At 42.5% G+C, this 27,431-nt stretch overlaps 2 protein-coding genes across 4 annotated transcripts in view; one reads left to right on the top strand and one right to left on the bottom strand.

The window, feature by feature from the left end:
• Positions 1-6,811: 6,811 nt before the first annotated feature.
• Positions 6,812-9,066, bottom strand: LOC114004101 (amyloid beta A4 precursor protein-binding family B member 1-interacting protein-like; the record flags this gene model as incomplete). The annotated part of the gene is made up of 1 exon (XM_027751760.2): positions 6,812-9,066. A coding segment is annotated over one exon (429 nt), but the record flags the coding sequence as incomplete, so codon positions are not given.
• The window catches only part of ARHGAP21 (Rho GTPase activating protein 21), a 111,948-nt gene continuing 93,232 nt past the window's right edge, over positions 8,716-27,431 (top strand). For 2 of the 3 annotated variants that reach the window (XM_027751740.2, XM_027751738.2), the window contains exon 1: positions 9,573-10,374. In XM_027751740.2, coding sequence (XP_027607541.1) covers positions 10,288-10,374 — 87 coding nt within the window. In that variant the 5' untranslated portion in view covers positions 9,573-10,287. Of the gene's footprint in view, positions 8,833-9,572; positions 10,375-27,431 lie in introns of those variants that run through there. The other variant, XM_039380158.1, reaches the window with a different exon arrangement.

Here is a 27,431-nt window from a genome sequence, read left to right as displayed (position 1 = left end):
TATCAAGGAGGAGGGTTTTTCCTTTGGATTTCTTTTTTACATTAATCAGATCCAGTTACTCAGGCTAACTACCTTTACAGAAGTTGTATAATACTTTTGGCCCTCATTTCATGCAGTGATATAGTCCTGAACTCTAATTGTCCATCCCCACCCGATCAAAAGCAAAGACCACTCTTACTGTGTCAAAAATATTAATCAATCCCTGACCTTGGACATTGGAGAAAAATGCTTTGCATTACTGTGCTCAGAGTTTGTTTTGTATTTTGCTTAGGCCTTAAGGACCGCCCTGAGAATTAAATTAACTTGGACTATTTTCCCTTGCGTCCCTTGCAATGCTTTGGTCTAATCCTGCAAATGACCTTTGTGTGGACATACTTTGCATCCACATGGAGTCATTTGGAGTCTGGCACATGTGAAACAGCACAATATTGCAGCGAAGAGTTCAAGTATATCCAATGAGTTAAAATATTTGGCTGCTGCTTTCTTCTGGGAAAGCAGTTCTGAAATGAATGTCTGAGGGTGTCTCAGCAGAAGACTGGGCTGAAAATATTCTGTAAACGTGGCTTTGTTCCTTAGCTCATTACTTTCATTTCAACTTCTCCCAGCATTATGTTATTGCTGATCAGATTTCTGGATTGATTTTTGACTGAATTTGAAACTCTAAGTTCATTGCCAGACAGGGACAAATGGGTGGAGGCTGCTGACAATTAATTTAGTCACACTAGAAACATGTTATATTCAATGCTTTCTTCAGTCAGTTCTTCCTTCCGTGCTACAGTTTGCATAGGCAATCAACATAGCCTGTGTACAGAAAAACAAGGAGCATTTCTGTTCATTAGTTGCAATAATTTACATGGCTGGATTCCTATGTTGGTTTTCTTCTGTGGAGGCAGATGAGCTACTTGGAACTCAAACTCAATCCTGGGTGTCCCTTTTGCATGCAGTTGCCTGTGTTGTTTCCTAAAGCTACAGCAGAATCACTCATTAGATAGTATCTCTAACTCTCAGCAGCCAGCAACTTCTGTAGCATTTGACATTTGTTCAAAGGGTTTGTAAAACACCAAAAGAGAATGAATCTGGTACTTTCTTCTTCTTGAAAGCAGCATTCTTAGACAATTCTTTCTCTGAAAGTAGTGGGATTTATAATACTTCTTCCAAGAAGTTATAATGACAGTTTAGTTCTAATACCAAACATAATCCTAATCCAGCCTCTTCTGAAAAATTCATACCATACAGACATAAATACAATCCTGCTTGCCTCACAGGTGTTTGTTTTTGGTTGGTTAGTTAGTTGGTTTTTTGACTGTTTGGTTTGTTTGGGGGTTTTTTTGGAATTTTTTGTGAAGCGTCATGCTTCCCTGGATGTTGTCTCCCCATTTTCCATCTCACTTTTTAAAATCTGTAGCAGAAAGATGGAAAGTGGTGGGGGAAAAACAACAACAACAACAACAAAATCACAAAACCCCCTCCCCCAACCAACCAACCCCCCCCAGTGTAATATCACTTTTAGAGTCTAGTCCCCATAAATAGTAATCAGCTTACAGGTTTAGACATCTTCTGGCCTTTAGATGACTCCTGCTGTCCTAGAGAGCATCTCTTGTGTCTCTTCAGAGAAAATAGAGCTGAGCAGTGGTTGATCAGCATCAGTAGCAGCACATGAAGTCATATTTAGCAGCCAGTAAGAGCCAAGTACCTAGTTTCTACAGGGTGTCTGGCAGTGAGGTTCTGATGAGCTCAAAGTGAAGTAAAAACTCTTTGGACAGAGTAGATAAAATAATAGAGCAGCAACTGACACATTAGGTGTCACCTTTGGGTGGGTCATGTCATTTTTGGAAGGAGGGAGGGTTTGAATGAAATCAATATATTCATGTGACATGTCTAATTTCTATTCATCAGGGTTTTCTCAATGCCTGAAAGCTGTCTTGATCCAGCTCAGTTCTACAGGAAGATCTGTTAAATGGCAGAGCTCAGGAGAAAGCTGCCAAACTTTGCCCATCTAGGGTAAGTTGTGGATAGTCAGAAGAAATAGGGGATGGGTAGCCTGAATTTTGGAGACAGCTGTTAGCACCTCTGTGCTACTAAAACAAGTTTTCACTAATCAGTGGATCAAGCTGCTGATTATGTGATAAAGCAGGGAGAGAGTGATAACACTGTTGTCAATTCATCACCAGCTACTTCCACCTCAATTGTCAGTTCAGTAGTTAAACTAAATATTTTACAAAATAAGGCTGATTTATCACCTCCCAGATGACAGCACAGAACCAAACACAGAGCTGTTATTTCAGTAGAGGAGCTAAGGTAACTCAAATGGTCATTTCACTTTTCTCTGCCATTCGAGCACTTAAACCTTTTCTGTCATGGCCAATTTTAAATAGGTTGGATATTTATTGTGTTGAACTCTTTTAAACTGTGCGTGTGTGGGAGGGGAGGGTTTCTGAGGGGAAATGCTGCACATGTAATAGTCCCTGCTGGCTTTCTAAAACAAGTTAACATTGTTTGACCTAAAGTGAATAAACCCTCAGCAGAACTGAGGCCGATGACTTTATCTGTTAGACTCTGGCTCCTCTAATTTAAAACAAATGAAAGAATGTAGATAGTTTAAGTGAATGCAGAAGAAATTTGAGTGATTTTTTTCCCCTAGACCTTTAAAAAGTAGGAAATCCAGCTGTAAACAGGCATGGTGTCTTCAGAAACGTTGTCACTGTTGTTATTCCACAGTGACAGTTTCCAACAGCAAAGCATGAAAAACAAGTTTTGCTTTGCTTATGGTTTCAGAGTGTGTCAGTAGATTTTCATTGCTAGGAACCCAACTTAAAAGTATTAAGTGAGTTCTGCTGGGCTCCTCCTAGCCATAATCTTGCTTGCTCAAATTTTACACTGCAACTCATTCCCTTGGGCTCACTGAATTATACTTGAAATTGTTTTTGTCTCTGGCTGGATGATAGTAAATTCCTGCAGGCTTGAACAATTTTGTATTTCTTTACAGAGTACCAAGTTTGCTGTCAGAGGTAAAATACTAATGCCACAAACCCACCAAAATGTATCCAATCCCAGACTAAGAATAGCAGGGATGGTTACTGTGAACAACTGAGCTAATTGCTGTAAAAGCCATGTGTCGGACTGCCTTGGTGCACTTTGGTAGCTTCACACAAACACGTCTGGGTTCAGTTCAGGAAGATTATACCCAGACATAGACAAGAGCATTAGTAAGTACTAAGTTAAGTTATGAATTCACAAAGCATCAGAAACTTTTCACCTTTGGACATATTTTTCATGGAAGAATAACTTTTCTCACTACTTTGTTACCCTTTCTCTGAGGGGAAATGAAGCCTCCTTCCTGAACACAGCTTCCTCTCAGTTTGGTGATGGTTCAGGGATGCTGGCCAGGAAGAACAGTCATCTCGCTGTCTACTCCTGGCTTCTCTTTGTGCTTTGGACTTTGTCACCCTGACCACATGAGGAGCAGTGTCCTGACAGACACAGCTCTCTCTTCACACCTAAGCTTCGTTATCTGAGAAGACTATGCTGATGAATAAAAGACACATCAGCTGAGACGTTGGTTTTCACAGCATAGGTAACTGGTTCCCAAAAGTGGTCAACTGCCAGAAGCCAAATAGTTCTTTCTCCCTAAAGTGCAGCAGGATAAGAACTAGATACCCAGACTTCCACCCAAGTATAACGTTACCCTCTGTTGGCACTCTCAGGCAGTGATTTTCCCTGAGAGCTATCCTGCAGAGCACTGTATGCACTTGTAGTGGGTTTCTGTGGCTAGGTTTTGGTAGCAGGGGGGAGTGGCTACAGGGGTGACCCCTGTTAGAAGCTACTAGAAGCTTCCCCTGTCCCATGGAGCCAATGCCAGCCGGCTCCAGGACAGACTTCCTGCCACTGGCCAAGACCGAGCCAAGTAAGAGTGATAGTAACACCTCTGGGATAACATTTAAGAACACAAAGTTGTTGCACAGAAATAAAGTTCCAGCCAGGGAAGAGAGGAGTGAGAACACAGGAACAATAATGCAGACACCAAGGTCAGTGCAGAAGGAGGGGCAGGAGGTGCTCCAGGTGCCAAAGCTGTGGCCCCTGCAGCCCGTGGTGCAGACCATGGTGGAGCAGCTGTGCCCCTGCAGCCCATGGAGGACCATCAGGGTGCAAAGACCCACCTGCAGCCCATGGAGGAGCCCATGCTGGAGCAGGTGGATATCCTGTGACCCCATGGGAGGCCCAGATGGAGCAGGGACCTGCAGCCCGTGGAGAGGGAAGCCCACGCTGGAGCAGGTTTTTCCCAGGTAGGACTTGTGGCCCCTGTGGGGGACCCACACCAGTACAGCTCATTCCTGAAGGACTGCACCCCATGGAGGAGTGACCTACAGGACAGTTTGGGAGGAACTGCTGCCTGAGGGATGGACTCACGCTGGAGAGGCCCATCAAGGACTGTCTCCCGTGGGAGGGACCACACGGAAGCAGGGGAAGGACTCCTCTCTCTGAATAGCAGCAGAAACAACAACTGACAGTAACCCCATTCCCTGTCTCCCTGCACCGCTGGGGGGGAGGAGCTAGAACTTGGAAGGAAGGAGGGGTGGGGGGAAGGTGTTTTTAAGATTATTTTACTTCTCACTCTTTTGCTCTGATCCTGTTAGTAATAAATTCAATTAATATCCCCACTTTGAGTCTGTTTTGCCAATGAAGGTAATCAGTAACTGACCTCTCCCAGCTCTTTACTCATGAATCCTTCGCTGTTTTTTTTCTCTCCTCTGTCCAGTTGCAGAGGGGAGTGAGAGACCAGCTTTAGTGGCTACCTGGCATCCAGCCAGGGTCAACCCACTACAGCACTTAAAATGGTGTTACTTTCTAAGGGGTATTGCTAAACACCCTGTGACTGGTGGAGACAGCTGACTGAAGCGTCAGGATGTCAAAATCCTCTATTACTGTGGACACAGTGGTAGGCCTTGATGCAATTCTCTTTGGCAGTACTCTGAAACAGTTTAAAACCATCAGCATCCAGGGCCAAGTGAGGTAGGTGTGATCTCCTGTGAGGAGAAGAATGAAATAAAAGAAAGGAGACACATTTGTCCGACTTCAGTGTAGCAGGGGAGCCAAAATGTAGGCATGGCAGCAATGACACTTATTTCTGTTGCCATAGTGTAGGTGATAGGAACATCCATAAAGTGAAAGAGGAATATTGTAGTAGTTACCAAGAAAACAACTGTGATGTCTAGGATGCATAATGCACTAGTGCTAGACAGGAAACAGATGCCTATATCACAATCGAATCACAGGAATCTCAATGCAGAAATCCATAAGGAAAACAACCTGCAGTTGCAGACAATGGTCATATTACTACACAGCTCTAGTAATGATTTCATGGCTTTTTACATGTCTAGAGAGGGACTGTCTACTAGCTGCAGTATCTTGCAAGTATCAATGAATGAAAAACGTATGTGTAATCCACTACTCAAACTCCCATTCTGGGGAGAATCTAATGAATCATTCTCATGCAGGGCACCTATCAGGATCCTTGGGAGTAGGAATGCTGTTAGACTGATGCCAATGGTGAAAAGGCTGTAGTCAGGCTGCACACCACAGTGTTTGCAAACATTGTCCAGGAGGTAGTAGTATTCCTTATGTACAAAAGACAGGACATAGCAGGTGTCCAGGTTCAGCCTGAACCTCTCAAAGCAGGCTCTGACTGTGAGATTAAAGCCACTAGGGACTAGGGTAGAAAGTCTTATCAGAATGATCATTACCTCAGGAGCTCCTACAAGTGACAATTTCTGAGAGCAAACATTAGTACAAACATCTACTTGCCAAAAGTGTATCTCCTCCCACTCACTCTTCTTTTCATCCCCAAACTCAGGCCCTGTTAAACTTGGACCTTTTCCTACTTAACTTTTCAGACTTCTCCTTAGAAGAGAAAGTCTTGTCCTTATCCCAGCACAAAATACCCAAGATTTACTGCTATCTCCCACTACTGCCTATCTAATCTCTACTCCACACTAATCTAATCTAAAGAGTCTCGCAAAAAACCTGCTCTCGCTTTAAGTTCTGTTTCTCTCCACTCCTGTTGTTGTCTAACCCAAAGGTTGGGCATTTGGGACTGGCTGTGGCTGAGCCTTCTCAGTGACCATGCCACCTCAGATCTGACATATCGTGGTGGGCTGCAGGTGGTGAGAAGAGAGAGATCCTTCAAGATGGCAAGGACAACGTAACTGCTTGGCAAGTGAGTTGCTTCACCTGGGTGCAGGTTAGATGTCTACACACTTGTACCTGAGAGAGAAAGGCAGTGCCTGTGCGCTGCTAGAGGTGGTTGTTATGCGCTATCTGGGAAGGAGGCAGGTACCTAAAATATATTTAATGTAATGAATTTCAGTCCTCCATTCTACCTGTCCAAGTGAATTTTCATGTCTACAGTTTAGCCTCTAGAATATCTATGTTCTCAAGACATAAACATGTTCATTCAGCAAATGATAGTTCAAGAAGATAGAGCCCAATAATTGTGCCACCACTGACCCAGTAGAATAGACAGAACAGAACAACTGAGCACATCTTAGCCCCTGGACTGCTGCACAGGCTCAACTCTGCCTACTGTGGCAATTTAAATTCAGCTGCTAGATTTTGCACTGAAGTGGCTGAGATGCCCTCAAAGATGTCTGCAGTAGCTCTCCTGTGGGGATGATACTCTTTAGCAAGGAGTGATAATAAACAGTAGGACGGTGCTAACACTTTAAGCTGCTGCAGCTGTCTGCTAAGTGAGTACGTGTCAACACCTTCAGACTGGAAGGTGAGAAAGTGAAATTATAGCTTTCAGTTACCCTAATTCTGCTTTTGCAATCTCTTTTATTAAATCCATTTCAGGGGTGATTAAGGGACTCAGAAAGTTTGCTTGTGTGTTATGAATCCAAGAAAAGGAGCTTGCATCCTTCTATAACTTATTATTGTAACTATGACACCATATTTAGAATGAAGAATTACAGCAGCATAGTCTTATACATGAAAATCCTAAAACCAGCCCAGCATTTCAAACAAAAACAACTGACACTAAAAAAAAAGAACATTGAATATGAGGAAGAAAATTAAGTACACAGTTTACAAAGATTTGTGTAGCATAAATATTCTTTTGATAATTACACAAATATAACCTCCTCAGAGTCAATAATAAGATCTAGTCCCTCAGCCTAGCAATGATGTAATTTGTGATTCTAGGATCACATTTTCCTCTGTGATATTTTCATGTCCCTGTTATAGCTTGAAAGCTGAAGCTAGAGAAATTGATGGGCAATGTAAAAAAAGTAAAAATGGAGGATTTGTCACTGTATTGATGTAGTTGTACTGATATAAACAGAGACTTCTCAGATACTATACAATCACTCAGTCTACTTATGGTTTACTCTCTCTGAGACATTTTGTAAATTTGACAATGGTCTCTATGGATATTAGTTATGATCCTAATTTACATTTGGAGTCATTACTGTGGTTCCTATAGAAAAAATTATTATGAATACACAGAACCAATTTTGTATACATCATGGATTCTTGATGATGTGTGCACATGCAGACTGAGATGTTGACTTCAGTGGAGAGAGCAGTATTCAACTGAGCACACAGCTACACTTCTTGGTTCTGTTTGATAACAGATTCTCAACAGGAAAAGTGCCCTGACTGTTCCCCTTCTCTACCCTTCAAAAATCTCAAGTGACTTTAATTTTGGTCTTTTCAACTTCTTGACAACCATTGAGTGGACTATATTATAACAGGTCTGGATGGCAAATAAATCTTTAAATGCTGTATGACAGTGAGAAATGATTAGGGATCTGGGCAGAACTCTCCTGCAGATTTTCAGCTGGACAGCAGTATGCTTATTTAAAACATGTACATATAGTCTCTGGTCCAGGTCAGGTTCAGCCACAAAGTAGTCTTTAACAGCAGAAATTTATGAGGAACTCAATTTTTTTCAGATACTACTACACATTTTTAACTGTATATGAAATCCACAGCAGCAGCACACAGTACTGTAGGTAAGCACCTGAAGCAGTGCAACTGGCCATGAGTTGTAACACCCTTTTAAACTTGGCAGATGTGACCTTGGTTGACAAGAATTAGCATATGGGCCTTGAGAGTTTTCCTCCAGCTACTGGAAGTAAGCTCTTTCTTCGGTTTTCTGGATACCAATATTCATCCCTGCTCACTATGCAATTGCTGATGGATGTTTGTTGATGACCAGTCCAGTCACCTCTTTTCAGAGATAGCGATCTCACGATCAAGAGTAGCACAGTAAAAAACTACCATAATCCAAAACTTTACTATTGTTCTGAGAACACGAACTAGACATAACCTTTTGTTTCACTGACGACCTTTACTCCTTCTTACAAATGCTTTGTTTTTCTTTGTTCTCTTTCACAGAGACCTTGTTCAGCCTCTACGCTGGAAAACACAATTCTAGAGAACGAAATTAAAAATCACACACTCCGATAACGATAAAGTATAGAAGATGTTTAAAATCACCGCCTTCGCGGAGACAACAAAACCAAGTTCCCCCAAGACTTGAGTCGGGTCCGTCCAGAGCCAGTCCAGGGGCGGTCGCAGTCCCGGCCCTCCCGAAGCCAGGTGCAGGTGGAGCTGGCGGCAGAGGCACCAAATCCTGCGTTAGGGCGGAAAATCTGAGCTCGTTCCTGAGTGAACACCCTCCGAAAACGCCCAGGGAAGGCGCAGCACACGCCACCGCCCCAGGCCGTGCTGGCGGGCGGGGGCCGGCGGGGCTCTGCGCTCCCCGGCCGCAGGGCGGGTGCCCTGGACGGCAGCCGGGAGCCAGTTCCTGCCCTCGCGGTGTCGTCTGAGGAGGTGGGTGGATTTTTGGAGGGAAGAAGAAACCGCCAGCCTGGAGGCGGGGGAAGAGGACGGGGACGTGATCCCCACCGGCCCCAGCGGCGGAGGCAGCGGGAGCCGCCAGCGCTGGGAGCGCCGCGGCGGGGGAAGGGGCCGGAGCCCCGCGGGCCGCCGAGTAAGAGGGGCAGGCGGAGGGACGTGGGGCAGCGCTGCCAGCCCCGCCCGGTCGGCTGGGGGTGGTGGTCGCCCCTGCCCCTGTCAGGGCGGGGGCCGCGTGTGGCGATGGGACGGAACCGGGGCCTTCCCGGTGATGGGGTTTAACGGGACGGGGCGGAACGGGGGCCGTGCTGGGGCCCGGGGGAGCGATCGTGGTGAGCGGCGCAGGGGAAGCGGCACAGCCCCCGCGCCTTCGGGAGGGCGCCGGCTGGAGCCCCTCGGCACGCCCGCGGCTCCCCCGCTCGCCGAGCCCGGGCCAGTGCCCAGGTAGCCGGGGGAGCTCGGGGAGGAGCCCGAGGGGGCGCAGCTGGCGCGGCGCGATGGCCCCAGCGCCGAGACGCCCTAATTGGCGGCGGGGCCGCAGCAGCCGCCGACTGCCGCTGTCGGGGCGAAGCGGCGTCTGTGCGGGGGGAGGCCCGAGGGAGGGGCGCGGGCGGGGCGTGGGGCGCGGTGGTCTGATCGCGAACGGCTACGGCTACGTCGACGGGGGGAGGGAGCCGCCTGTGAGCGGGGCAGATCCGCGTGAGAGACAAAAGCCCGGCACGGCCTCGCTGCCGCCGGAGAGGTCTTTTGTTGCCGCTTCTTCGTCGGGGCTCTTCCCGCCGCCTCCGCTCAGTCACACCGCTGGATACGGCCAGGGCAGCAATCGCGAGCCGGCAGCGACCTCCTTCCCGGCTCGGAGAGCGAGCGGCCCCTCGGCCCCGACCTCCACCAGTTGATCAAAGTTCGGCCGGGCCGGGCCGGGGAGCGGCTCCACCGCCCCCGCCGGCCGGGGCTGCCCGGGAAGCGCTGCCCCGTCCTCACTCCCTCCGGCGGCGTGTAGCGAAGTAGGAGGGAGCGGACACCTCCCGCCTCTCCCCGCCTGCCTTCTCCTCCCCGCGGCTGGGGCTCGGGATAGGAGGAGCCGGAGGAAGAGGAAGATGACGATCGGGTGCAATTAGCCTAACAAGGGACGGGCGGTGGAGGCGGCGGCTCCTTGCCGAGGACTGACACATCTGCTCTCTCTCCTCCTCCAGCCATGAAGGCAGAAGCCGGGGAGCGCAGCTGAAGCCCAGGGTCGTTCCGGCGCTCTTCCCTATGGCAACCGCGTGAAGGGGCCGAGCCCCCCTCCCCCGGCGGCGGGGCTGGGCTGGCCGAGCCTCGCCTGCTGTGTGCGAGAGCGGCTCTGGCGTTGACTCCCCCTTTCCTGTCCGTTCCCTTCCCCGATGTGGGCTCCAGAGGATTTGCGCCTCCTTTGTAACCGGGAATGAAATAATGGCGACCCGGTGGGCAGCGGGGCCACCCGGCGGAGATGGAGACAACGAGCCCCCCCCGGGCGGCGGCAGCGGCGCCGGCGGCCAGGTAGGAGCGGCGGGGGCGGGCGGGGCGCGGGCCCGGCCGGGCGGCCGCCTCCCGCCGCGGGGAACGGCTTGGCTGGAGCGGGCTTAATGGCCGCCCCCTCTCTCCCTCCCTCTCTCTCTCCCTCCCTCCCGCTCTTCCTGCCCGCCCGCCCCGGAGTTGCTGGGAGTTGGACGCTGGGAGTGGTGCGGCTCCCCGGCAGCGGAGAGGAGGCAGCCGCCCGGCCGAGCGCTCTCGGGGCGCCGCTTCGGGGTCGGGCGGCGGTGGCGCCTCTGCTGCCTCACGGGCCGGGCGGCGGCTCCGCTTCCCGCCCCGCGGAGCCGCCGCCGCCCTCACCCTCGGGACGGCGGTTTGCCCGGGGTCAGCCCTTGGGCCCCTCGCTCCCCACCCGACCTCTCGGTCGGATCGCGGCGTGTCGCCCCTACGCCCGACCTGCTCGCCTTGTCCCGACGCCTGTGCCCCGTCCCCGAGGGACGGGAGCGCTTCGCTGGGCGGCACCGAGGGTACGGCTCCGTCCCTGTCACACAAATCTACTGGGGTGATTTTGAGTAGAAATAAGGGTCCAGACTCTGCCTCCTTGTACCCAGTACTTGCCAAGCTCCTGCCTGTCCGTAACGGCTTATATTAAACGTATTTCTGTCCGTAGCATTTGTTGCTGCTACGATCGTCTCCGTCTGTTTCGTTCAAAAACTTCATAGTATGCCCTGTGGTGGCACCATTGCATGTTTTGACTCGCAAGACAAAGTTTTTAACGCAGAACCATGTCTGATGCTTCTTTCTGTGCTCCCTATTAATAGTATAAGTGTCTATGAAACAACTGCAACTTCAGATCCAACAAAATACATGTAAGAGTTTCAGTAGGCTTGTTTTAAGATCTGTCTTAAACTTTATTTACAGACAAACGTGCTTTTGTATTTCTCAGGGTTAGGGCATGTTGTGCTAAAGTCAGAAAGCAGATTTAAATCTGCATAGGACTGTGAAATAAACACCCCTTTTGTTTGCTGAAATTGAAACACGGTAGAGTGATTTTTAAACCTACAGAACTTAAATTTTAAAGTATGGGTGATTTTTGGGTTGGTTGTGGGTTTTGTTTGTTTGTTTGTTTTGGTGTTCTGTTTTGTTTTGTTTTCCCCCCTTTGGACGCTGAGTTTTAGTTTATTGCTATCCTCAGTTCACCCTTTTGCCTTGGTTTAAAAGTGGCACATATGGTATTGTAAGATTTTCCTTTCTCCTGTCACCTCATTTAAGAGATTCACACAGTCTCTTAAAGCAGGTGGGTTAGGTGAGGACGGAACTGGATCCTAAGTAAGGACACAGAAAACGTTAAGACTGTGATAAAATGTGGTTGAAAACGTGCTATGTTTGAAGAACCTGTCCTTCAATACTGTTCAAATAGCGTGGGAAGAGGGGGGACACCACATGTCTAAGGGTAAAAATTAAAATCTGCTCTTTAATTCTATCATATTGAAACTGCTGGTCTTTTGGCACTGGCCCTTGTCATAATCCACCTATCCCTGCTGTAGTAAGCCCCAACAAGGCCTGTGGCACTTTTGGAGCTCATCACGTTAAAGCTGTCTAATTGGGGACTGCTACTAGGTGTGGAATTGCAAAATGGACTCCTCTGCCTGTTGTTTTACGTGGTACTTACCCATACATGTTGCAGTTAAAATGTAACTGCTAGAAAACATGCACTTAGGCTGGTGATTGCCTTAATCACAGCAGGCCTGATGTAATCTTTGCTTGAACTTAGACAGTCCTCCTGAATGTCTGATCGAGGTTGTGTTCCTTTCTCTGTTACCTTAATATTGCTGCATGTCTTAAAGTTCAGTTTATTTTCTTACAATTTTTTTTTCATAGATTCATGTAAAATGCCAAGAGAGAGGGAGGATTTGTGATTTGGCATCTGCTGTCTCAGTTCAGTAGATGAAATAGTTACTCTGTACAGTGCTTGATGTGCTATATGTGAACAAATCCCTTTAACTGAAGTCTTACTTGTTTGTACTGGACAGTAAGAACGGCTTTTCTGTTTAAAAAATCAGAAAACACCTTTAATGAAAGACAATTACTATAAAAATGGAATTTTAAGTTCTCAAAAAAATTGCTGCAGTTACAGGGTTTGACATGCAAGATATTAGCAACTTTGGGATATGATTTATGGTTTTGGGACACTGTATCCCATATGGTGTTTGCATGGTAATGCAGTAATTAACTCATTTGATTTTTAGCTGTAGACCTGTACATGTGGCAGGTTGTCACGAGGAAGACCATAGCACTTGTTCATCACAGTCAGGGGAGTTGCAGCAAATTAGGATTGTCAACCAGTTTAAGGTTTTGGAAATACACAACTGTAATCATCAAGGTTTCAGCAAGAACTGAAGAACTTGTCCTCTGGCTTCAAGATCAGTGGTCAGACAAAGAAAGGGCATGTCTGACTGAGAAGTGGTGCTTCTGCATATCTTTGTGTACAGAGGTGGGAGAATAGAGGACATGCGATTTGAGTCTTCTAGGTACTGCATGCATTGGTTGATAATTGTGTTTTGTTTTGGACGCTTGTCTAATCTGATATTAAGTTCCATTTGGTCATACCTTGCCATGGTTTCTGTTTTTATTTTCACTTCATTTTTTTTTCGTTTTCCCTTTGACATTGTACCTGGTGGTCTTTCTCACTTCAGAGCCCCTTCGCTGAAACGATTGTTGAGAACAAAGATTGCGCGTTCAGGCTTGCAGGCTCCCGTCTGAACATGGAGCGCTTGCTCAAAGGGACAGGTCACGTATTCTGGGCTCTGGGGAGAGCTGGCAGAGAGGGCCAAGGACTCTCAGGGCTGTTTGCCATTCCGTTTGAAATCTGACACACGTTTACAAATGGAAGAATTGCTGAGCTTATGTTCATAAGGACAGATAAGCTAGAGCGTGTTCTTTCTGGCTTTTAGATTAATAGGCATATGCTATCTCTGTTTCGTCAGGTTGTAGCGGTGTTTTGCTGGAGTGTTTAAGCCCTGCTGAGGTACAGGCAGTACTGCTTCAGTCACAACATCCCATCTACAGGCCTGTCCGGATTTGAGGCTGGAACTGGCTTCTCTCTTAGTGTCAATTTAATTTCCTGTCCTTTGCCTAGAAAGGCACAACAAAATCTGCCCTTTTATTTTTTTTTTTTCTTTTCTATTCCCACTGTTTTGCATTAAAAGAATTGCCAGGTCTGTTTTTGCTATAATTTACTGTTCTGAATGTTAAATGCAGGATGAAAAAATTAGTAACCACAGCATGTTTAGCTTTAAAAGTCAGATTTTAATTCTTAGTAATACTATTTCCTCAATTTATGAATATTAAAAATACTTTGTCAAATAATTCCATTAAGACTGTTTGATATTTTTCTCTTGGAATTCATTAGAGCACACATACATTTATATATTTATTGCAAATTTCTAATACTTTACTGCAAATTTGCAGTAAGAGTGTGAGGTTTTGGGTTTGTGGGATTTTTTTTTTTGTTTTGCTTAACAGCTGAGTTGTTAGGAATAGTGACTTGCCTTTGGAGATTCCCAAGAGCTTCTGCGTTTGGCAATAGTTAGGAATACATTTCCAAAGACTTCTGTAAAAGAAAAGTCAGGTTATTTAGTACTTGCTTTTTAATCACAACTGTTCAATTTCAGAGAAGGGAAAGAAAATCCCACAATATTGTCACTCCTACACCTTATCAGAGAGAGCACAACTGCGTAAGCTCAAGAGAAGCATGTGCTGGGTCAGGAACCAGAGAAGGGCAATGATGACGCTATAAATAGAAAATCATTTGCGTTCTTGCTAACAATAATTAATAGATCGTTTACTATTTTAACAACCTGGTTGGGATGACATTGCTAAACTTCGAGTGGTGACTCCCAGGTGTTACAACTCTCTAGGGGTAGAAGGACTGAAGCTGTATTTTGATCCTGCATTTCAGTCTTTATTATTATTATGCCTGTGAACATGTAAACTGTTCTGAAACTCTGTGTTGTTGGTATTGGTGCTTTTGCTATGCCTGATACTTAGGTGCTGGAAGGTTTAATCGTAATGTTGAAGTTATCAGAATTAGAGAAATGCACTTGTAAGATTTTTATGTGTCAAATAGTACACAATAATGGTTGTTAGGAGTGTACATTACTTAGGGAGAAAGAGAATTCTGCACAAACCTTCTGTTAAGGGAGAATAAATTCAGTATAAATACCAGTCTTACCAGGAGTTGTGATTGCAGCTATTCAAAAGGCTGGAGTCAAATCCTGTTTAATCATGCAAGCATAATGCTGACTTCTGCTCTCATTTATGTCACAGTAAGCATAAGATAATTTGACAAAACATGGATCTCTTCCATGAGGAAATGTTACATATTTGATAAGTGACAATATAAAGCAGAAAATAGTTCCTTCAAGAAAAGGAAGGTATCTGCCTTCAAATGTAACTGTGTTTGATGTTTTTTTCAAAGTGACTTTTTGCTTCCCAGTAATACAGCTTTGTTGATCATACCACTTTGATAATTGTCTGAAAAAAGTATTTTTGCAAGACAAACGGAATGGATTGAAGAGTATCTTGAACTGTGCCCATATGAAATAATTACATATATTTAATGCAGTATGCTCGTTATAAGAATGAACTTTTTTTCTTTAGCAGGTTTGACAAGCATCAAATGACTGAGTTGACTTTTTTCTCTGTATAAGCTATTTTTAATGATTTTTGTTTTTAAAATGTGAAAATAACGTCTGCTACTTCAGATGTATTATTTCGTGTCCTTCATATTTACTTACATGAAAAAATAATTGAGATAACAGTTGGGGAATAGGAGGTATTTAGTCTTATGCACTGTATGTGTTTGTGATCTTGGCCCTCTTGTACCTTTGAAAACATCTTACTGGAAGTAATCATAGCTCAGCTGAACAGTATGTGCTCTGAAAAGAGTGAAATAAAAGCTGGCCTTTTCTTTTTCTTTTTTTTTTTTAATTTTGTGAATACATACACATATTGCTTTGTAGATGGTGATTAGAATATAAACATGTGCAACTGTCAGCCTTACTAAAAGAAAAACTTTCTGTATCTCTTTCTAGGGAGCAGTGTTAATCTAAGCTATTAGGAATATATACCGGTGCTTTGTAACTGGTGTTTTTTGGTTTTTCTCTGATAACCACTGGAAGAAAAATTGAGGTTTTCTAGCATTCAGAGGTTGTAAGTTATTCTTCCTTGCAGTTGTTTTTATATTAAATTGCATAGGATAGGAAGCAGATATAAAAAATTGGGAAATGATGTTAATTGAAAACAAGATTTATTTCCTGTGGTTAACAGGGGTCATTGTTTTTAAAAAGTGTGGGTTAGCCTTGGTTATAAATGGTGAGGCTTCTAAACTGGCATTGAAACGATCTGAATTGACAGCACCCCAGAAGTCAGTCTGATGGGCTGTTAGATATAATTCCCTGATTGTGGAGGGTGTCAGAGTCTCTTCAAAACCTTAGGGCCTTTCTGTAGAGGAAATGTTTGTCTGCCTACCACAATAGATAATATATTAAAAATAATGTTATGCTAAGCATAGTGCAGAGACACTGGATGAGAGTTACGCTGTCTGGTCAGATCAGTGGATGAATGGGGGTAAGCATGTCACACTTTGCTTGTCTATAATAGAAAATGTAGATAATGGCAACTGCTGTGCATTTCGCCTTCCAGATCCTTCTTATGTCTTGTAATTTTTAATATTTCTGCAAAGACACTTCTGTGGTATTTTTTGCCCATCACCCAGCACTAGGCACATGCAGTAGAAGTATGATGGGTGGGAGCAGTGACATCAAACAGGCTTTGACTGTGTTCATATCAGAAGCTTGACCCATCCTTCAGGAAGGATATTGAGGTGCTGGAGCAGTTCCAGAGAAGAGCAACAAGGCTAATGAAGGGACTTGAGCACAAGTCCTGTGAAGAAAGGCTGAGGGAGCTGGGGTTGTTCAGCCTGGAGAAGGGGAGGCTCAGGGGAGACCTCATCACTCTCTACAACTCCCTGAAAGGAGGTTGTAGCCAGGTGGGGGTTGGTCTGTTCTCCCAGGCAACTATTGATAAGACAAGAGGGCATGGTCTTAAGCTCTGCCAGGGTAGGTTTAGGTTAGATATTAGGAATACTTTACAGAGAGGGAAATCAGGCATTGGAATGGGCTGCCCAGGGAGATGGTGTATTCTCCGTCCCTGGAGGGTTTAGATGAGACTGGATGTGGCACTTAACCGCAGCAGTGTTGGATCAAGGGTTGGACTTGATGATCTCAGAGGTCCCTTGCAACCTGGCTGATTCTATGATTGTGATCTTGTAAACCTGAAACTGCCTAATCTTAGAGTTGCAAGGTGGGATAAGCTATTTTATGTATGCAGTTCTTGAATGCATAAAACCTATTTGATGGGAAGGCTTCCTCTGTGGCATTTTTCCTTTTTGCTGTTTTTTTTCTTAAACCAAGGTGAAATGCATTTTTCATTTACTCTAGTTAGATGGGAACTCTGGCTACTCCCTAAGTTGTTGTTTGTCTTGGTAATGGTGAAACAGTTTTCTGAATTTACTGTTTTATCATTGCTGTTGAATTTGCAGAGAACTCTTCTGGGGAGGTGATACTAGAGTTTAGAGAGCGGATCACTTGGTAGTAGGATCGTAAAAATTAGGCACAACTATATGCTTTTTTCTCTGGATCTCTGCTTTGGGGGGGCTAGAATTACTGCAGTTTTCTGAGTTGGTGTACCCTGTTGTTCTGTATGCCAGTGAATTGTGTTCAGCAGACAGTGTTGCTGCTTTATATTTTTCTGTTCTTGATTTTTGCGTTGAAAACTTGTAGTTCAGAAGTGTTTGAGTGAAGTATTGAGAGCTGTTGCTGCAACTCTCTGAACAGTATGGTGTTTAAGAGAGCCTGATACAAATCATGTTAGTAAATATTTGGTGTTGGGCATAAGAGATTCTGTGTGGGCATTCTGGAAAAATACAAACAGCTGTTTAGATTTTGACTCTGGTTTGCAACCATGCGTGTACATCTTTGGGAGTGTAGGTAGTAGGCTTATTTTTGTTCTAAATTTCTTTATTTCCATTTGCCAGCAGCTGCTGCTTTGGTAAGAGTGAATGAGGAGCCTCCTTAGAGGACATGGCTAATTACAGATCCACTGTTGGTGGAGGGGGACACTCCGAGATAGACATTTTCTTTTATGTGTGTGTCATTTGCATAATGTGTTAGGACACACAGTATGGACTGCATTAAGCACTAGCAAATATGCTGCAGGGAATAATCTTGCACTGGCATCACTGAGCTGGCTGGATAACACGATCTTCCTTATTTTTAATTTTGAGGTTTATGTTTGTTTGAAGGGCCAAGGACGAGAAATCAAATAGAAAACTTTAAACTGTATTGAGGAGAGAGATTCTAAATGCTTCTAACTGCAACCAACAGTTGCAGTTGGTACAAATAGGTTGAAAAGAGAAACCTGAACCTGTTTCTTCTTCTTCTATTTTTTTTTTTTACCTAATAGAAATGGTGGTGTGCCCTCCTACTTGTATCTATGTATATCTCGTTGTAGACTTTACTGAAACTTTATTACAAACCACCCACCCTTTAAAAGATTGTATTTTATTCTCTTCTAGTTTAGTTTTTCATCTAAATATTTGGGAGTTTTTTTGTGTTACGAAGTTTATGAGAACATACGGGAATGAACAATCCTGTAATTAAAAAATGCTATAAAACCAAAAGCTTCTTAAATCACCTTAAAGCTTAGTGTTGAATATACCTGCGTACTTTTTTTTATTTTAAGTGCGAGGGCAGAAAAGACTAAATTAAAATACTTTCTTGTGATGCAGTTTAACACTTTGAGATGGGTAGCTGTCTTGGGTACTGCTTGTTCTGTCCATGGAACGAGCTAAAAGAGAACCTTTAAATTCTCAGAAATCCCTTTCATATCACTTGCTTTGTGGCAGACAGACAGAGTCTGCCCAGTGATATGTTCATGGCATTGAAGTGAACTTCTCAATTTTGAGAACTAAAACTGAGCTCAATCTACAGCTTAGGTTGTGGTTTTACATTGGAAAACTACACATGGAGAGATGTTGCTCAAGAACTGGTTTATGGAGCTAAAGTAGTGAATTTCAAAACCGTAATTCAATTCCAGTTATTTTTGAGGAAAACATGACATTTTAATTTGTTCAAGGTCTGTCCTGTTGTAATAAGATTTGGAAGTGGCTAATTTCCTAAGAAACTTGAGAGATATTTAAATACAATTCTTTAATTAAAGTCTATTATAGTTCAGACAAGGTTAAGCTCATATGTCCTCAGTTTTATAATATCTAAGTGGGCTAGAGTTCAGTCAGCAGTTGCAGGAGTATGAAAAGCTGTCAAAATTTCCTTGTGATGCAAGAATTGAGAACTGAAATATTTTGTTGTTGTTTTGGCCAGCAAAAGAAGCAGCAGGTCTAGTATGTGCTCCTCAAGCAGGTGACTCTTACTACCTATATGTTCTGACCTGTTTTTGGTAAGATAAGGATCTGGTTAGGGTTATCTCTGAAAAGAATGCTGCAGTTTTCATGTAACAAGCTGTCCCATTGCAGTTCATGCTTTGTTATTGTTGCTGTGCTTTTCTTCTCAGGTCTCTAATTTTGATGCAACTTTAATAGGGAGCCCGTGACTCCAGTGAAAAGTATTCCCATGTGTAGCCACAAACATTTCTTATTCATCAATGGCTGTAAAATCTGACTTGTTCCTTCTTGCATGCATTTTAAAATTTTATTATCCTCAATTACCATGGTAAAAGGTGAGTAAGTAAACTTTGCCCAGAGTAATCAATTTTCATGGCAATTTTACAGGTCTTCTGCTCCATTCTCTGTACTTGCACTGCTTTTGTATGGATCTGTCTAAATACAGTCTTGCACTTTCTGTATGCTTTAGTTATTTTTAAAAAAAAACATGTTGGAGAAGTTGTTTTGGAGCTGCTGGTGAGGTGGGATTTAAACATGATCTCCTTTCTTAAGGAGTGTACTGCTTTGGGGGTATTAAAGTTTCCCATCTTGTCAAATTAACAATAATATGAAAATTGGAAGAGTGAAACAAGTTAACATGAATAATCTTCAGTGTTTCTTGCAATCTGTGCATCTGAATCAGATGCTGGAGTAATTTGGTAGCTGTAAGTAGTTTGGCAAGCTGGTATTGTGATCCTGATGTCATGGGTGTCTTACAAGCTCATTACTTGCATCTCTCTTGTTAGCATTTTAATTAAAAAAAGGGAAGTAGTATTCCCTTGTCTTAAAAATACTGCACACCTGACCAAAATGGGCCTTGTGGCTGAATCTGTGCAACAAAGATTTTTTTCTAGATGAAAGTGTTACGAAACATGGTCTTGTAGAATGGATGCTGGCCAATACCTGTAGCATTTCATAGCCCGTGCCCTTTAGGTGTTGTTTTTTCATGAGTTCTTTATAGTGGTTGTAAGTAATTTTCTCTTTATTTGCACTGTGACTGAGGCTACAGTCCAACTGTATATCTGAACAGGTCTGATAGCTTTCTGCTATTTTCATGAGTTAAATGGCAACGGAGAGCTAAAGTGCTTATTTTTTTAATCTGTCTTTGTAGAGAACTTCTACTTGCTGATGCAGTTATTCAGATAAATAAAGATGAATTGTCTGTGAAGAAATGCTGAAGGACCTTTTGATATTCAGCACTAGTTGATATAAAATGAAAACTGAAGTGTGCATAAATGTCAAGTAATATGTCACATATAAAATACTGGGAGCTAATGATTAACTAAGAGCTCATGGGTAAAGTCTTAAGAGTTGTGGTAGGTAATTCCAAGGATTAAACAGTAGCTTAATGCTTGGTCAAAAATACAAAATTTTATCCATTTCCTAATGATTTTGAAGAGTTAATGTTCTCTGTCATGCCTCAGTGTATAAATCCATAGTGCACTTGGAGCTGGTGTGTCTAAGTCTAGTGCTGTCCCATCTCCCTTCATTTTTCCCCATCTTGGAAGCTAGGATTTGGCAGTTTGGGAAGAGACAGAGGTGATGTTGAGATGCTTTCTCCAACTCTCTTGAATTTCTATGGATCAGCTTTCTACTATCTACACCAAGAACTTGAGGGTGTCAAATGAGCATGGGTGGAGTGAGAACAAGCAAAAGGAGATGATCCTTTGCATAAAAGTTAGTTAAGCTTATTACTCTGCACCATAATATTTTGGAAGCTAAAAGTGTGTATGCAACCCAGATGCATTTTTGAAAGAGCAATACTTTTAGAGTTATTCAGTACCCTTGTAGTGGAATGGATTATGGATTTGTGAATAATTGAAGCTGGGAGGACAGTCTAGTGGTGCTTACTTCTATGTTCTTTCCTAATTATTGGCAGCTATCTGGATTTGGTCACTGTAGGAGAAGGGCTAGGTGAACCTTTTGATCTGACCTACAGGTGTTCTTATATGTTGCAATGCTGATTCCATGATAGCTCATCAGGATTCCTTCTGCTTTCATGAGGTTCTGTACTAACCCTGATGAAACAAGGCAGCTGTTGGTGATCAGCAACAGGAAATGGAGTTTTTCAAATATTCAGGACTGGGACCTATTTTTGCTTCTTGAAGATATCAAACTTGTCTTTGATATGACTCGTTTTTGTTAAAGTTGCTGGTAATTCTTGTTGCATTTTATAGGTCTAATGTTCTCCAGTTTTAATAAGCTAAAATGAAATGCACAGTTACCTGCTTTTGTGTTCCCTCTATCTCACCCTCCATCCCCCCTCCCAGCTGAAGGAGAGGGCAAGGTGATAGGGCTTATACACAGAACTTATATACGCTGTCATATTTCTTATTTCTTTTCCACTTGTTTTCTTGTTTTCTTTTCCACAGTCAGGCAAGTGGGGTTTTTTGTCCGTTGAATTGTTTTCTGCATTACTTTTTAAGTGGACTGCATTACATTGCAAGACTTCATTTCTCAATTCCAAGTCTTACAAATACTGCAGCAGCAAAACCAGTAAATCCCTTAGAGCCAGTGGAAAACTCCTTTTTTCTTCTGTGGTGAATGATAGTACTGGGTCTTCTGTTCACTGGAGTGAAAGAGGAGTAACTATTCTGCAGTTCTGTGGTAGCAGCTCAGGGAATGGAAACAGCACTTTCAGGGGCTACATAGCAAGTTTCAAAGGCATGGGACTGAGTGATGTACGGATCAGGGAAAGAACGGCAGGGAGGAGCTCCTCCTGGCAAAATGGAACTTCTCCTCTTCACCAAAAACTTCTCCTCTTCACCTGAAAATCAGTTATCAAGAAGGTAAAAAAACCACTGAAAACCTCCTACCTAAACTGTGAAATGAGATGGCCATGAAATAGTTTTGTTGAGTTGGGTTTTTTTTCTTTTGTGGGTAGGCAGACCGACAACCTCCACCCCCAAAACCTATTTTTAAAGCTAGATCTAAAATGTTACAAGGCGACTGTGGCTAAGATGGTTTCTGCTCTTGTAATCAGTGATTCATGACTGAGAAACTAAATTCTTTAATGTGAGTGAGTAGAGACAGTGGTAATATTAGACAGTTACTCAGCGAGGCGTGTTCAGGGTAAACAGTTCTCACTGGTAAGTTTGTCTGCAGAGAATAATTTTTTCCTTGTTTCATTTAAACCAGGGAGTTGTATAAACTTATGGAAAAAATCCTGTGTTCAGTTTAGAATTCAGTGCTGCCTGTTGTTCACGCTGTCCGGTGTGAGTTTATTTGGGAAAAAGATTGTCCCCCTGCAATTCCCTCAGCATGTTAACCTTTATCCATTTCATTGCCAGTGTTCAGTGGCTTAAATTGTGGATGATGCAACATCAGTCAGTGATGTAATGGCTGTCTGTAAGCTTCCTTGCAGTTCACAGTGGGAATCTGAAGTTTGGAAACAGAATTTTATCTGTGTTAGGTTCTGTGTCTGCTGTGAGGGAGGTGAAGCAGAAATACCACAATCATCTTATTTTGGATAGTACCAGAAGAGTGAATCATGATGTTTTAATGTGGGGGCTTTTTTGTTTGTGGTTTCAGGTTTTTTGGGTGGTGTGTTGCTGTGTGGGTGGTGGTGGTTTTTTTATTTAAAAATTGTTGGGTTTTTTAAATTCAAACCATTAATGCCTCCAGATGAGCTGAGGGGAAGGCATTATGTGCGAGATTAGGAACAGGGTTTGGGGAGTGACTTGACCTTAAGTTCAGTTAATACAGTGTCACTTCCCCTACTTAGATAATCTGGTCTGGCCGATTTCTCTTTGCTGCTTAGGACCCAAGATACCGTGAGCTTTCATTCCTTGGAAAGCACCTGTAGTCTTCCCATCTCTTGTAAGTGAGAAAGTAGGGATTACAAGCATATGCCCTCAGCTGAGCATTACTAGCCTTTTGAACCCATGAGGAGCAGTGGTTGTTCTTTCTCTGTATTCTTTATCACGTGGTGCAATTGTTTTTTGTGGAACTTGGTTTCTTTCTTGCAAAGACACTTCTCATTTGGGAAAGAAATAAAACTAGTTGCATTTTCGAATGACTCACTACAGAAGGATCTTTCAATTAATTCTTACCCCTTAATAATCCCTTTCTGGGGTAGTTGCACTTTATTTCACAAGTCTGTTTTTCTCTGTTACCTTATTTTGGCTGTTAAATGGCTGTTATAGTGTTTTAGTAGAGGCTTTACTTTTCCATTATGCTATTTAGTACTATGAGTTCCAACCAGTTCCTAGAAGTTGCATTGTATTTATTGCTTAAAATTATTGGAGTCTAGGCTATTTTTTATTCTTAAGTGCAGATGTAGGTTACATGATTTCAGAAATGATAACAAATATATGCATAGGAAGATATTTTGTGATGGCTTATGTTAATAAAACTTTTTTAATAATTGGAAAAAAAGTACTCAGTCTAATTAAAAATACTAAAATAGGGGGGAAAATACATTATTCATACTTCATAAAATAGCCTGTGTAAGTCCTTTCAGATGAAGATTCTCCTGGACTTCAGCAGGCTTTGGATCAGAGGTTCTAATAAATGAACCTTTGAAAAAAGTCTTTAATTGTTGTGAAAACCAGTCATGCCTGTTCTGTTACAGTTCTTTAATGCTGACTGCTTTTTGTATTATGTGCTAGAATATAAGTAAATAACTTGCATTGTATACTTGCTGCAAACCTTCTTTTGGAGGAATCAGTGTCAAGTTTAAGCAAAAATATCCCAAGCAACTAACATTTTCTTCAATTCTTAGAGTAAAAAGCCTACAAATACCAGTCCTTTTTCTTTTTGTAATGCAAAACTAGATTTACTATCGAAAACCTGACATGCTGTCATATGATTCTGTGATATGAAGTCACAACATGAAAATAGGAAGAATGTTATAAAAAAACCCAGTAATTTGAACTTAAACACACAGTGGAGGTTGATGTTTGTTTTGGGGACAAAAATTTGATATTTTTAACAACTCTTTTATTCTTCTCCAAATTTAGTGGGGGGAAAAAGCTTGTCTCTAAAGGAAATCTGTGAAGAATGAGTCCTGCTTTTTTAAATGTCTGCAACTTGAAAGAGTTGTAGACACATCTCTGAAACCAGGCAAATAAGACTCTTTGCTGTAAACATAGTACAAATTGTGAATTTAAAAAAATGTAAATTTAATCTAAAAAAGAAAAGGAAAGCTAAAAGAAAATCTTGAGCATCTTTCCATAATGAGTCATGGACTGAAGTATAATTATACTTCATTCAGTGTATCCTTCCAGCATTAACAAAGTCTGACTGTTTTAAGAGAATTCTTTTCCTGTTTTGTTGTTTTTTGTGGCTTTTTTTTTCTTTGCAACTTTGCTTATAGAAGCCTCATGTGTGAAGGGTATAGGTATCTTACCTAGAAATAACAGAGTAGATGGTTAAATGTACTCTCTAAACACTCAGCTGGGAAAGTAGTAAGAACATACCAATGTTTCTTAAAAAAACCTGCTTTTAAGTTTTTTTCTTAATTGTAATTGAATTTTATCTGTTGTTCTGCTCTGTGATCCTTTTGCAGGAATTTGTAGTCAGCTGTGAATATTTGAAGTATTTTTCTCCTGTTAGACTACGAATAATGAGGTAGATTAATGTGAAAATGTACCTTATTAAAGAACGTAGTTATAAATTTGATAAGTAGATTTTTGTATAGCCTGAACTTGGAAGTAAGAGGTAGTCAGAATTGCTTGCAATGGCAAAGTACAGGGGTCAGCTGATAATGTCATAATTAACTGTGGTACAAAGAAAAGGCTTTTCTGTAGTTTCCACAGGATTTTACCTGGAGCCTGGAAACCACTGCTGTACCTGGTGCAGTCACTCTTCGGTATTAAATCTTTCTGTGACTCAAGAGTTTCTGGCTCTCTGAGATCTGTATCAGGGTGAATTTGTTCTTCTGATTCCTGCTTCCTTCCATATACCCATGTGATTATATGTTGTAATTGTAGATACTGTAAGTGGTTGCTGTAGCCAGAAGTTTGAGAAAATTGACATTTGCGTGAATAACATCGTTTCAGTAAAATTAAATGAGAATGGCAGAGAACTGGATACCTCTTTGCACTTACCTTCACAGTCTCATGTGCGTGTTAGCAGAGGGTACTGCCAGAGTATATTGGACATGAATCACTGAGGTTGGAAGGCACTTCTGAAGATCATGTAGTTCAGTAAACTGGAGCAGGCGACCCAGGATGGTGTCCAGGCTGGTTTTGACTACAATGATGGAGACTCAGCAGCTTCTTTGGCAACCTGTTTCGGTGTTATGATTGTGCTTATAGTAAAAAGTTGGGGGGTTTTTAATGTTTAAGTGGGTTTTCCTCTATTTCAGTTTGTTTGCAGCGCCTCCTGTAGTTTCATATTTGGCCTCCAGCTGGACGTCTTGCTGTCGTTCATAACCCTTTCAACCTGGCAATTCAGCCACTTTCCAGTTGAGTTCACTGTCCATTTATCTAGCCCATACTTCATCAGTTTGTCTGTAGGAACATTATGGGTGACAGTGTCAAAAACCCTTATGATGTCAGGATAAAAAAGACCTGTTGCTCTTCTCTCATCCACCAAGCCAGTCAACTCCTTACAAATGACCGTCAGGTTGATTAAGCATGTTTTCATCTTGATAAATCCACATTCTTGTCCTTTGTGTGTTTGGAAACCTTTCTTGTTGCCCTTCATGTCCCATACCTGATTGAAATCCAGGTGAGCTTTGGGCTTTCCTAAGCCCCATCACCATATGCTCAGACAGCATCTCTGTTTCTCCTGGGTCACCTGGATCATGCTTGTGATCTTGCATGCTTCCTTTTTACATTTGAGTTCAGTCAGAAGCCTCTTGTTCATCCATACAGGCCTCCTGCCACCTTTGCTTGATTCTCTGCATACTGGTAAGGACCATTTTTGAGGTTGTAGAAGGAGATCCATGAAAATCAACCAGCTCTCCTGGACCCCTCTTCTCTCCAGACTGTCTCCTGTGGAATTCTTCCAAGCTGATACCTGAACAGTTCTGTTCTTCAGAAGTCTAGGGCTGTGATGCTGTTATTTGGCTTTGCTTTCTGCTCTCAGGATCCTGAACCTCACTTTTCACAGTCACTGTAGCCAAGGTGGTCCCTGAACTTCACACCCCCAAGAATTCTTCCTTGTCTGTAAATATGAGGTGGAGCAGATTGCCTCTTCCTTTTTGGATCCTCAGTCCCTGTGTCAGAAAGTAGCTGTTAGCACATTCTGGAAACCTGCTGGATTGCTTGTGTTCTGCTGTGATGTTAATAAAATTATTAAAAATAATATATATTTTATTACTTTTTTCTGAATACCTTCTGAATTGGTCTTGTACAAAATAAAGTAGGAGCTGCTCTTACAGGCTGTTGGCCAGGAACTTGTACAGGGGAATTAAATACAGAGAAAAGGAAGTTTCGTTAGCAAATAATCTGTTTCATTATACAACATAATTTGAAAGCCAGGATATAAATTTAGTAAGAAAACCAGTGAAGAGGTTTGGTAAAGGACTGTTAAATAATGATGTTTGGCACAGGATATTTTGTGCAAACACACAAAGGTCATGGAACTTCTGCCATTTGATTTGAAGTTGCTATATGGTGATTTTTTAAAAACTTCTCACTTGAAAGAGAAGGTTAGGAAATACATTTGCCTTTTGCAGATGTAGGAAGAAATGATAGCAAAAGCTTCTAGAAGAGAGTCACTTCTCCAGTACCAAATAGTTTTGCACCGTCGTATTACTGTCATGTAATAAAGAGCTTGGCATGTGTGTAGTAGTTTGTGATTGATGGGTCACAGCGTGTGTACTCACACTTGGGACAAGGCTGGTAAAGACATTCCTAAGATGTATTGTGAACTTAGAATGACACTAAGTGAATTTTTTGTTAAGGATTGAGACCTGCTGCTGGCTGAAAGGAGGTTGTGGTAGCAGGCTTTCTGCTGAACTATAAGCAACTCTGAATTTAGTTTGTGACTTTCTCTTCATTATATAGTCAGCTTGTAGTTTTCCACTAATAAATCTCCTACTTTTTTCTTGGTTTCTACTAGTGTGTTGTTTTTTACCTATATTTCATGCATTCAACCATGCTTGTTTTTCTTTAATTTCTTTTTGAATGCTGTAGTTTTCAGTAACTTGTTTTGATTTTTTTTTTGACTGTAATATTAGTACTCCCCTGAGCACTGACAGAAGTCTGTTATCTGATACCTTATGATTGATTTAGGACTTGCTTGTTAAAATGGTATGTTTTCCTTGAAACTGTGATTTCATTAAGTTTCACTGGCACATTAATTTCAGGCTTTGAATGTAGCTCTCGTGACTGTCTGGAACTTTACAACAGCATTTTGTGTGGTGTGTCCCTTCACACACAGAAATTGTTTTGGTGAGCGAACAGCTTTTCAGTCTGTTGGAGTATACGGGTTCATGTGGGTATATGTACTGTTTCCTGGGTGTGTGCACCTGGATTTCTGGCTTAAGTTGTTTGATTCAGTCTTTAATTATTAAAAGTTTCTCTGAGATTTTAAGTGCTAGTGCATTTATTTCATATTTACTAGGAGTCTCTAGGTTGCGATTTTTTTTTTTACCTTTTTCATTTGTTTTGCATTGTAGCCCTGAACT

This window comes from Pipra filicauda, unplaced genomic scaffold, assembly GCF_003945595.2.
Source record: "Pipra filicauda isolate LSUMZ 115617 unplaced genomic scaffold, ASM394559v2 scaffold187_size1440530_pilon, whole genome shotgun sequence".
Taxonomy (NCBI): Eukaryota; Metazoa; Chordata; class Aves; order Passeriformes; family Pipridae; genus Pipra; species Pipra filicauda.
This window is presented reverse-complemented; position numbering and strand designations above follow the sequence as displayed.